This window comes from Megalobrama amblycephala, linkage group LG1, assembly GCF_018812025.1.
Source record: "Megalobrama amblycephala isolate DHTTF-2021 linkage group LG1, ASM1881202v1, whole genome shotgun sequence".
NCBI classification, from domain to species: Eukaryota; Metazoa; Chordata; class Actinopteri; order Cypriniformes; family Xenocyprididae; genus Megalobrama; species Megalobrama amblycephala.
Window position 1 is genome coordinate 42,153,410 of NC_063044.1, and position 11,949 is coordinate 42,165,358.

Consider the following 11,949-nt stretch of genomic DNA (forward strand, 5'->3'; position numbering starts at 1 on the left):
TCATCCGCTGGTTGGAAGCTAATATAGCTATTGCTAACGTTATATTTAAAGTTATCATTCTTGGTGTGAACAGCCTTTATCATTATAGTTGTGGTGTGACTGCTATTATTTTATATTTAGAACAATTTTAGAACTATATCTTTAACATTATCATTATAGTTATAGTCCTTGGTGTGAACAGGCCTTAAAGGGTTAGTTCACCCAAAAATTTAAAATTCTGTCATTAATTACTCTCCCTCATGTCGTTCCACACCCGTAAGACCTTCGTTAATCTTCGGAACACAAATTAAGATATTTTTGATGAAATCCGATGGCTCCGTGAGGCCTTCATAGCCAGCAATGATATTTCCTCTCTCAAGATCCATTAATGTACTAAAAACATATTTAAATCAGTTCATGCGAGTACAGTGGTTCTACCTTAATATAATAAAGCGACGAGAATATTTTTGGTGCACCAAAAAAGACAAAATAACGACTTATTTAGTGATGGCTGATTTCAAAACACTGCTTCAGGAAGCATCGGAGCACAAAGGAATCAGTGTATCGAATCTGCTGTTTGGAGCGTCAAGGTCACGTGATTTCAGCCGTTTGCAGTTTGACACATGATCTGAATCATGATTCGATACACTGATTCATTTATGCTCCGATGCTTCCTGAAGCAGTGTTTTGAAATCGACCATCACTAAATAAGTCGTTATTTTGTTTTTTTTTGGTGCACCAAAAATATTCTCGTCGCGTTATAATATTAATATTGAACCACTGTACTCACATGAACTGATTTAAATATGTTTTTAGTACATTAATGGATCTTGAGAGAGGAAGTGTCATTGCTCCCTATGGAGGCCTCACTGAGCCATCGGATTTCAACTAAAATATCTTAATTTGTGTTCCGAAGATTAATGGTCTTACGGGTGTGAAACGGCATGAGGGTGAGTAATTAATGACTGAATTTTCATTTTTGGGTGAACTAACCCTTGAAGTCATGTTGTTTGTCAAGGCCAAGGGACCATAAAGTTTGCTTTTAAACCTTCCATTCTAGTTGCAAACTAAGTCTGTTATCACCTCCAACCATCAAAGTGTCTACTCCATTATGTGAAATAAATAATATGATCATGAAAATAAAGTGCATTTAATAATTTCATGAAAATCAAGAGATGTGTCTTGCATTAATGGAAAAATAAAAGGGTCAAAAAGCACTTGACAAAAAAAAAACAAAAACAAGAGATTCTGACTGCTGAGCTAATCGTTTGTTCAAAGATCTGATATGTAGAAATACCCGTAGTATTATCAGCTATCTGGCTTTTTGTAGACCCGTCCATGACTCATACCTTATCTTGCTCTGTGCAGCAAACACTGATAACTCCAACATTGTGCGCAATAACAGAAAAACTGCACAGCTCACGTATTTCTAATGAAAAAATTTGCAAAGTGCTTAATTTCTCAGTATTACCTCAACAGATAATCAGTACCTAGACATTGGTCGCACCTCACTTCCCTTAGTACATCTATTATACATGCTAAATGTACTTGACGCAGAGTATGTAGTTAGATGCTGTGTCAGTATTGACAGTAAAATACATTATAAAATCACCACAGTCCACTGTCATGTAGCCATTCTCTTGATGTTAGCATGTAAACATTAGCATGTTCATTACTCTTCTTAGATTCAAATATTTGTACATGTCCCCCAAATATTAAGATTGATCAGTTTGGGCTTTTTAGCTAATTCTTAAAACTTCTAAATTGAATATTTTCATACCCTGTCAGCTCAAAAAGATTAATGGTTTTTAGACACATAACTGACATCCCAGCTAACAGGGAATGTTCCCAGAACTTTAGCTAACGTTCTATCAGGGTTCTATCAAAGTTATGAGCAAGTGCTCTTCCAGTAACATTAATAGAAAGTTATATGCTCTTTTAATAATGTTCTCAAAATGTTAGCACAAAATTGTTATTTTTACATCATTCATATAACTTTTTTTTCCTGAAATGTTTTAGTTGGATGTTCATCTAACATATTTTTAAATGCTACTTGTTTTTGAAGGTTCAGAGAACATTCAAAAGTAACATTCATATAATGTTTTAAGAATGATAAAACGGAACGTTTCTTTAACATTTTGAACCTTCAGAGAACCGAAGAAAAAAAAAAAACATTTTCATAACTTTATGGAAATGTTAGCAAAATGTTCTTGGAACATTGTTCTTGTTCTTGTTAGCTGGGATAGTAAACCACCAGACGTTTTTGGCATAATATTTTCAACAAGCTGATTTGAGACACTAATTGTTCTTTTGCATTCTATAGGCAGAGGTTGTTTTATATACCGTAAATAAAAAAGACAATTGTAACTTTATTTGTGGCAGATCCGATATATAATAAAAAATATGTCGCAACTGCAACAAATAAAGTCACAATTGCATATTTATTTAGTTTTACTCCGAGACGTTATTTGTTATTTCATAATTGTGACTTTCAATTACTACATTTTTTTTTACTCTGCAGGTGAAAATGGACTTCCATAGTTATGTGGGATTAGAAGTGAAGTAAAGGGGAGAAAACAATTTTTTAAAGTGCAAAACTGACCAGGAGAGGGACGAGTTCAAGAGAAAAACTAAGAAATTCCAAGTAAAGCTCAGTGGAATAATTACTGGGATTCTGTCCATTATCATTGCCACAGAAGTTCTTGTGATATCAATGTCGCATTAAAAATGCCAAGCATTACAATATTTTACTGAAATAAAAATAGAGCATGACAAAAAAAATGTACAATTAGAGTGATGGATATTGATTGTTAGTTGCGCAAACTCTGACCCACAGGATTGAAAGTATGCAGGCTGAGATGCATCCATACACACTGTCCTGCAGCCTAATGTAAACCAATGTCCTGTGAACGATCATACAACTGTCTAACATTTAGTCTATTTTGTGGCATTATGCCACAAATACAGTTCAGTGTAAGAAGAAACTGCTCACATAAACGCATTGTGTGCAAATTAGGTCCAAACAGTGATGTCTTCAAATATTCTGTAGACGCTTCCACCATCACCTGTTTATTATTCAGTTCATTGTAGTAATAGAAACTCCCATGATCAGCTACTTTCCAGTGCTGTGGGCATCAACTTGAACTGCTGTAAAAGCCACCCACTGTTTGACATAATTCGAATGGGAGCCTCCCACGCCATCCAGCGATTCAGTCTCTATCTGCTCATTCCCATCAAAAGCCGACGGGCTTGAACAGTCCGACTCCAGAAATCCACTGTCTATGGTGTCTAAATCCAATCCCATTTGTGGGTAACCATCATCGGACTGCTCGTTGGAATTGTAAGAGTCCAGCGAGACCTGTTCAATGTTCTCCAAGTCGTGCTCCTGTAGATGCCAGTCATCGCAGTCTAAACCCCGTAAACTACCGCTGCCTTCGGGTACAAGAGGCTGTCTGTCTGCGATCTCAGCCGCTCTCTGATTGCCGTCTTTGTCATTGAGGAAGTCCTCTAGGCTCCGTCTATGATTGTCACCGGACCAGTCGGCCATGATGCCCTCCTGACCAGAAACTGTAACGGTGTCCATCGATATGTGGCCACCGGAGTGTGCGACATTGTGACTGTTGCTTCCAAGGAAGTAGAGTTTCGATGAGTTTTGACCCGACAGACCAAAGTCCCGATCGCCGTTCCTACCGTTGCCAGGTTCCCCAGAGCTTTCGTTCTGCTGCTTCTCACAAAGCACCTGCAAAGTGGTGCTCTTCTCTTGGAAATCGAAGTTATTGAAGGTCAGGACCGGTCCGACCCATCTCTGAAATAAAACACAAGTAGATCCTTTTACATATAGGCATGAAAATAAATGACATTAACTTTAAGACTGCATGTGAGAAGTGTGAAAGTTTTCTGGCCAGCTGATGGAAGTCACTTCCAGTTTTGCCATATTACTAAATGGTCAATGACAAATAACAGTTGCTAACATAAACAAACATCATTACTCCAGTCTTCAGTGTCACATGATCCTTCAGAAATCATTCTAATATGATGATTTGATGCTCAAGAAATATTCTTATTATCAATATTGAAAAACTTCTTAATATTTTAGTGTAAACCATAATACAGTTTTTCAGGATTTGTTGATGAATTGATTGTTAAAAGAATCTCGTTTTGAACAATTTAAGGAGTACTTGCTGAATAAAAGCATTAATTATATATATATATATATATATATATATATATATATATATATATATATATATATATATATATATATATATATATATATATATATATATATATATATATATTAAAAAAACCCCGATATATTCAGCTGTATGAAATTCTAATCAACTAAATGAACCCGATAAAAAACCCCCACTGTGATAATGTCAAGACACTCCTTCAAAACAACGCCTACCTGCAGATAAGTCAATAACATCCGCACTTATCGCAATCATCATTTCCTGACATATTAAAAATGTGTTAATTAAAAAGAAAAAAATCATTCATTAAAAGCTTTCATCTTTATGAATGCTAACCATTCATAAAGATGAAAGCTTTTAATGAATGATTTTTGCTTTAGATGCATGAAGTCAAAATTACTCAAAGCATTTGTCAGGTTTTTTGCACAACGAATGAAAACTGACATTATGAACGCTAAACAGCACAACTACAAAATAAAACAAATAACATACAGTTAAAAACCCCAATGTTCAATTATTTCAATTTTTGATTTTGTAGCATTTTATGAGAAATCTATTTTAGGATTAAGAGGGGTTGGAAAATTACAGAGGGTGTCACGGAGCAATTTACACCTAAACGGAGCAGATCAAAACAATTACATCACTACACCTCTACTATTTTTACACTGTACGGAACAAAAATATATCCTTTTATGGCCGGTTTCACAGACAGGGCTTAGGCTAAAACAGGATTAGGCCTCAGTTCAATTAGGGTATTTAAGTAGCTTTTATAAAAAAAACATTACTGGTGTGCATCTTGAGACAAAACAATGGCTCATATTTTAAGATATGTCAGTGCAAGTTACTTTCAGTTAAAAAAAGCTCAAACAGTCTGGGACTAGCTTAAGCCTTGTCTATGAAACCGGGGGCAAATGTTTTAAAAAGTTTTTTTTTTTTTAACATGACGCTTGACGTATACTTGACATTGGATGACGCACAGCTCTCGCTGTTGCTAATGCAGCATGTTACTGACCTCTACTGGAATATGTGTTCCTTTACAGTTTGAAAATAAAGATCACACAGCTGCCACGATTTCCTCATTAATTGCTTTGCTTAAAGCTGGTGCCTCAAGTCTTGAAAGTTCACGACACCGTCACATTTTATAACGTTAATGTTTCAGAGAAAGCTGCGAGTATTAATATATTTACCAAGTAAATGAAGTGCTAGTGTTACTGAAGTCCTCTGAGGAACAACAACAACAACTCAAGAAAGATCTTTTGATAAAGGGTAGTATTTTCAGCTCTACCCAGTGGAATATTCACTAAATTCCCCTTTAGTTAAAAACAACTATTTATAACTACCCACCTTATCAGAGTTTAGGTTTGAACTCATAGTACTTTCCATTAGAGGGGAAAACTGATGCTTTCGGTTTTCACATTTAACGCAATCTCTACCAAATGTTAAGTGAGCCCTCCTGTTCCTTTGAAGCCCCTACAGACTGACTCATTTGAAAAATGTCACATTCCCCGTTTACAAGTGAGGTTAAGTTAGTCGCATGTATGAAAGTCCCCTAATGTTATCTCACTCACACGCACACAGAGACTTCTGCTTATGCACAAGAGATTTAGAAACACAACCTACCTTAAAGTCTCCTTGATATGTATGGTAGAGCGGTGTGAAGTACTCATGGGGGCTTGGGATGTGCTGCCATAAGGTGGGCTTTTTAAAGCTCCCTCTGTACATGCAAAAAGACAAAGTGTTAAGGAACTGAGTGACATTATTTCTGGACATATGAGAATTATGTGCTGAATAAGAAATGAAAACAGCAGCTGTCATGGAAACTGTCTAGTTTATGCACTTGCAGAGCTTGTAGCTCTGACTTCCTCCAGTTTTTGACCTACATGAAAATAGACAGTCTGCACAAACATATCTGCTGCTGTTGTGGTTTTTGTGAACGTGGGAGGTGAGAAAGGACTATTCATATACGGTAAGTGCTGTCATATCGATTACTGGAAAACTCATTTAGAGGAGGCGCTATCGAAATTGAAGATCACACTTGTCTGTAGTCTTTCATTAAGCCCGCCACTATGAAGGATATCAGGCAAAATTCTCAGTACATAATCTTTAAGATTTGTAAGGAGTGAACCCATCTAGATGTTCTGAAAGGTTAATATAGACCTCAGAGACATATGACTTACAGATAATAAAAACGCTCATGTGACTCATAAATGAAGTATCAGTCATAATGAGAGAGGTTTGAGTTGGCTTCACTTCTCTATATCCTACAAAGTGACTTCTGTACAAGCTTGTACAATTCCCTAAAGTCTTAAAATGTACCTCATGGCCTCCATGAGGAGCAACTTTATCTTTGACAAGTAAACGGTTAGTAGTACTGAGAATGACATTTTTTATTTATTTATTTATTTGATTTGAACTGAAACATGCCTGGTTTCACAGACAAGGCTTAAGTCTAGTCCCAGACTAAAAAATATGTCATATCTTAAAATATGTCAGCGCCATTGTTTTTTTTTTTTTTGTCTGAAGATGCGCACCAGTTATTTTCTAAGGCATGTTTATAAAAGCTACTTAAATGTTGTAATTTATCTAAGGCCTAATTCCTGCTTTAATCTAAGCTTTGTCTGTGAAACCGGGGCCAAGATGAAATTCTGGACAAATAAAAACAAGTAAAAGTGATACTCACAGTTTCCCACTGTACACAAGCAGCACCACCGCCACAACAGGAAGTGCCAGCAGCAGGAAATAGTACTGCTCCGTCTCTGGAGAGTCAGTTGTCCATTCAACGCTGTTGCTCCATTCACTCCACTTGGATTTAATTGACCTCGGGTGTACGGCGACCTGAATGTCTGCCACATACTGCCTCCCTGGCAGGAGATTTTCACTGAGGAAAACCATGAATTGTTGGTTTTGCTCCAGGATGTAAATTTGCTCCTTCTGTGGAATAATCAGCATTTCACATTGTTGTTCAGAAAAATCTGCAAAATGTGTGTCATTTTCTCTCCATATGGATAGAGAAATTGATCTTTTACCTTATCAGTTTTATTTTGTAATCGTACTCTGTAGTATAAGTCCTCATACAGTTCATGATCTTTATAATCCACATCCCAAGTGAGATTGAAACCCCTGTCAACTTTTGCAATGTTTAGGTTGAAAGGTTGCTTTAGCTTAACTATAAAAAAGAAAAGAAAACAAATGTTAGTGAATGCTGTCCGTGAGTAAACAATACCAAAAAAAGTCCAAAAAGTCTGAGATCACATGGAATTAAAATCTAATTTCAACTAGAAGGTTTATGGGATTTTGAGTAAGGTTATGATGTAAAATGAACAATACACAGCAAAATCCACAGAGTTAAATCAACTCTGCTTAGAGTACATATGGTCCCTCTCTAAATAGTGTTAAAGTAACACTGAAGCAGAGTTAAAGTCAGTTGTAGTTTTTGTTTCTCTCTTTTCTTCAGTGATTCTGCTTGTTAACAGCAGGTGTTCATCACTAATGCTCAATCATCACCTAATTAATTGCTTAATTATCTCCTTAACTTTAACTCTGCTTCAGTGTTACTTTAACACTATTTAGAGAGGGACCATATGTACTTTAAGCAGAGCATTATGCTGTGTACTAATCAGTGAAGTACATATTTAGCAATGATCATGTGACTCTTTGTACAGATGGGGTCAGATGTTCTTCTTCCATTGAAGCTCAAGATGTTTTTGGACCATCTCAAATCATGCTTGATTTGAGGTTTGACACAAACTTTAAACCAAAAACTACAAGACTGTGAAAATCCTCATACACTCTTGAAAAACAAAAAGCCCCATAAGGGGGTTTTTGCAGCCATGTCACAGAAGTACCATTTAGGGATCCCCAAACAACTTGTTTGATAAGCATTTTAATAAGCTAAAGAATGTTTTTCCATTATAAAGAACCTTTTGTGCAATGGAAAGGTTCTTCATGGAACTATAGATGCCATTAAAGAATCTATAATTTTAATTACAGATTCTAAGCATTTTCACTAGTGATCTCAGATTTGACGCTTTACACTGCTGATGAAGTGGGTTGAGGAACGTACTATATCTGTATAAAATGATTGTTTCAGAGTAACTCTTTGCAGGGATCTCCGTATTGCCTTGTTTGTCCATTTGCGTTACTTTGATAGAACAGTTGGTATCAAAGGACATTATCGTATCCAGCTCCTCTTGTTCCATTGTGCACCAGGATTGTGGCGATATGATACTGCAGCTCCCATTTGCATCAGAAAATTCACTTCTGGAACACATGAAATGTGCTAATTAAACAATATGTTGACCAATGGTAATAACAGGTTAAAAAAAAAAAACAAAAAAACAACAATGAGCAGAGACTCAAAGTAGGAACACACTGTGCTAGATCTGTACCTGCAATCTGCCACAACATCACATGAAGCTAATCCTGCCAAGTCAGAATTAGAGCAGTTCAGTGTGGAGATGAAGTCTGTGGTGCAGGTCACATTGCAAACACTGTCATCTGCAAACAGTGATGTGAAAGGAAATGTGGTCAGTCGAGCTACAAAAACGGTAGCGTTTCTTCTCAAATCAACACCTGCATAGGTCAAAGGACACCAGACAAATCATAAGGTTGCAACTACATCCTTCTGAGGACGTTCTGCTGTATCTAAACTTATTTTACAAGACGTTCAGAATGAATTTATGGGAATGGTTATATTGCAATAAATGCAAACTTACTGCACTCAATATGTCCACAAACAACAAGCAAGAATATGGCTTGCCATAGAGCCATCATGGAGAAACAATGACAGAAACTGTGGTCAAGCCTGCTCAAATGCATTGTACAGAGCCCACATGCAAACTGCAATGAGAGTAAACATGTTATTTTACTGCTTGAAATGCCATGTTTTAATGTATAACCAAATTTTAGATTATACATTCATTTAATTCATTTTAAATGTTTAAAACAACATATTAAAGATTAAGATTATTAATAATGATTATATTAAAACATATATAGAAAATATAGAAAACCATCACAAATGTTAATGATGTTTATCATCATATATAGTTTAGTCTATAATCAACATATGTTGATTAAACAAGTTTAAAAAAAACAAAACAGGGTAAAGTAGCTGTAAAAGAAGTAGAAGTATTCCAAAACTTACCTTGATAATATTCCCATTGACCCCGTTTACAAAAACATAAAATGTTGGTGAAAATATAAAAATCTGCAGTTCTCAATCAAACACCATTTATACATTGCATAAATCCTCCTGACATTTACGTTATACCAATCTTCTACCGATCTACATGCACAGTCAGAGTGCTTGTGACGAAAGTATGACATGAAGGATGTGGTTGTGGTTATAAAACGAGCCTATTTGCAGATGTTCCGCCCCGAATGAAGCCAATTAAGGACAGTTCCTGTTGTGTAGGTGTTGCCATCAGGGGCCGGATAAATGTGCAGTGTCATCATCTTTTTCTGGTGGGTCAATATAGCAGAAAACAGATAAATCATAGTTTGGTATGAGTAAAAAAGAAAAAGAAAGAAAGAAAGAAAGAAAGAAAGAAAGAAAGAAAAAGCAGTGATATGTGACATTTTATATTTTGGTCTGAGTGCTGTAAGCACTGCATAAAAAAAAAAAGAAGAAAAAAAAAAGAGAAGAATATCAGATTGTGTACGACAAGGACCCGGTTTCACAGGATTGGGCCTTAGTTCAATTAGGATATTTAAGTAGCTTTTATAAATGTAGCCTACCCTAGAAAAAAAACTGGTGTGCGTCTTGAGACAAAACAATAACATGCATATTTTAAGATATGTCAGTGCACGTTGCTTTCAGTTAAAACAGCTCAAACATGCAGCTTAGTCTGGGACTAGCTTAAGCCTTGTCTGTGAAACCGGGGGTTTAATATTAATCAGTGGTTTAGGACAGTGGTTCTCAACCACATTCCTGGAGGCCCACCAACACTGCACATTTTGCATGTTTCCTCAATTAAACACACCTGATTAAGGTTATCAGCTCATTAGTAGTGACGCAAAGATCTAAAATGGGTGTGTCAGACAAAGGAGACATGCAAAATGTGCAGTGTTGGTGGGCCTCCAGGAATGTGGTTGAGAACCACTGGTTTAGGATAATGTAATGAAGTAATAATACTTCGTTACAGTACTTAAGTATTTTTTTGGGAGAATCTGTACTTTATTTGAGTTTTTATATTTCTGTCAACTTTTACTTTTACTCCACTACATTTCCTAAATAAAATGTATACTTTTACTCCGATACATTTTCCCAAATCATTTTCGTTACTTACTACAAAATAAAGGCAGTAGAACACAGACTGCAAGCAAGCATGTGCAAATGTTCGCACAACCGCGGTTGATTTATTTTTCTGGTTTGCATCCGTTGCTGGAGCAGCTGAGAAGAGTGCGCTGTCATTATACAGCATGAGAGCGGCCTCTAGAGGTGAAATAAAAACTAACACTGATACCTCGTAGAGTTTGTTTTGACATGTGACGTGAGGCTGCGCGCTGCACAGAGCAGGACACTTCAAAAACGGATTTAAAACAGAAACAACAAAGCGGTATGTGTATACACAGTGTACACTACAGTACATGTTTTCATATTATTATAAAGTAATTAGTTTGTTGACTAGATGCTGCATTAGTGGAGAACAGCAGTATGTTTGTCGTCGAGGCTGAGAGGATGCTAACATTAGTAGTACCTCAAGCGGTTAAAACAATGAAACAAAAACACCAACTGTTTAATGTCACGATTGTTACCATTCATTTGCATTAGTTTATATTCATTTGTTCGCTGTTATGCATTCATTATCCAGCAAAGTTGCATATTTAAACTGTATCCTCATCATGCAGCAACAAAAACATAAATCAGAAATGTGTTCGATTTCAGTTCTTTTGTTTTTTATCGACACTATAACACATTTTGATTAGATACGTTTTCTAAAAAAGAGGCAATTAATGTGTGAAAATATACATAAAATAGACCCATGCTATGCCTTTGTGTGTAAATATGGTAATTTTTAAGCATGACTGTTTGGATTTATACAATAAGAGTAACAAGTTACATTTGTAACATTAAATAAGGTTAATAAAAGTATTGTTCATTTTTAATTTCAGCTTTTACATTTTAACATTTTGCATTTAACATAAAGTAGTCTCTTAATAGTTATAATGCACTTTGAATTAACCTGAACGATCAATGTTTAATAATACATTAGTATTTTTTATATTTAAAAATTACAATAAACATTTAGCCATTTTTTAATTCAAAGAAACAAAATGTAAGAAAGAGTTAAAACTGAACACAATCTTGTTGCTCAAACTGTGCACAGTTTTTAATAATATTTTTTTGCTCCTTTTGTATTTTACTTGTACTTTTTACTTTCAATACTTAAGTACGTTTAATAATAAAAAAAATACTTTTCGTACTTAAGTAGAAAAAAAATCTCACATTGTTTAAAACTTTTACTCAAGTAACATTCTAAACAGTGACTTTAACTTCTACCAAAGTCATTTTCTGGTAAGATATTTATACTATTACTCAAGTATGGCTTTCGAGTACTTTACATACCACTTATATTAATATCCTCAATCATATGTGCGCTTGACATCCTATAGGTGTCCAAGAAATGCCTGGCCAAAATGTTAAAATCTTAAGGGTTTCTCTGACTCGGTTTTTAAAAACAAGTAGTAAATAGGTTAAAACGTAGTGTTATTGCGCTAATCACAAAACAATATAAATCAGGATGTTTTAATCAGTTGCATTGTTTCGTTAATT

General features: G+C 35.4%; 1 protein-coding gene across 5 annotated transcripts; it reads right to left on the minus strand.

Annotated features, from left to right (window-relative positions):
• Positions 1-1,113: 1,113 nt before the first annotated feature.
• Positions 1,114-11,895, minus strand: il21r.1 (interleukin 21 receptor, tandem duplicate 1). 5 transcript variants are annotated; one of them, XM_048193554.1, is made up of 9 exons: positions 11,743-11,868; positions 9,319-9,635; positions 8,888-9,011; positions 8,561-8,744; positions 8,236-8,432; positions 7,199-7,338; positions 6,853-7,103; positions 5,793-5,886; positions 1,114-3,784 (listed from the first exon to the last, which is right to left on the minus strand). In XM_048193554.1, exons 3-9 carry the CDS (start codon positions 8,988-8,990, stop codon positions 3,092-3,094), a joined length of 1,662 nt encoding a protein of 553 aa, XP_048049511.1. In that variant the 5' UTR covers positions 8,991-9,011; positions 9,319-9,635; positions 11,743-11,868; the 3' UTR covers positions 1,114-3,091. The 5 variants fall into 5 exon arrangements, with proteins under 5 accessions (XP_048049511.1, XP_048049537.1, XP_048049527.1 ...); XM_048193580.1 differs by having other exon boundaries at positions 8,561-8,669; positions 11,743-11,864; XM_048193570.1 differs by lacking the exon at positions 9,319-9,635 and having other exon boundaries at positions 11,743-11,895.
• Positions 11,896-11,949: the final 54 nt, after the last annotated feature.

Bases quoted from the DNA above. Each gene is read 5' to 3' on its own strand.
- il21r.1 (XM_048193570.1), bottom strand. From the start codon at position 8,990: ATGCATTTGAGCAGGCTTGACCACAGTTTCTGTCATTGTTTCTCCATG. The intron at 8,745-8,887 runs GTAAGTTTGCAT...TGACCTATGCAG, and splicing joins TTGTGGACATATTGAGTGCA to GTGTTGATTTGAGAAGAAAC. The intron at 5,887-6,852 runs GTGAGTATCACT...TTGCATGTACAG, and splicing joins CTTGTGTACAGTGGGAAACT to AGGGAGCTTTAAAAAGCCCA.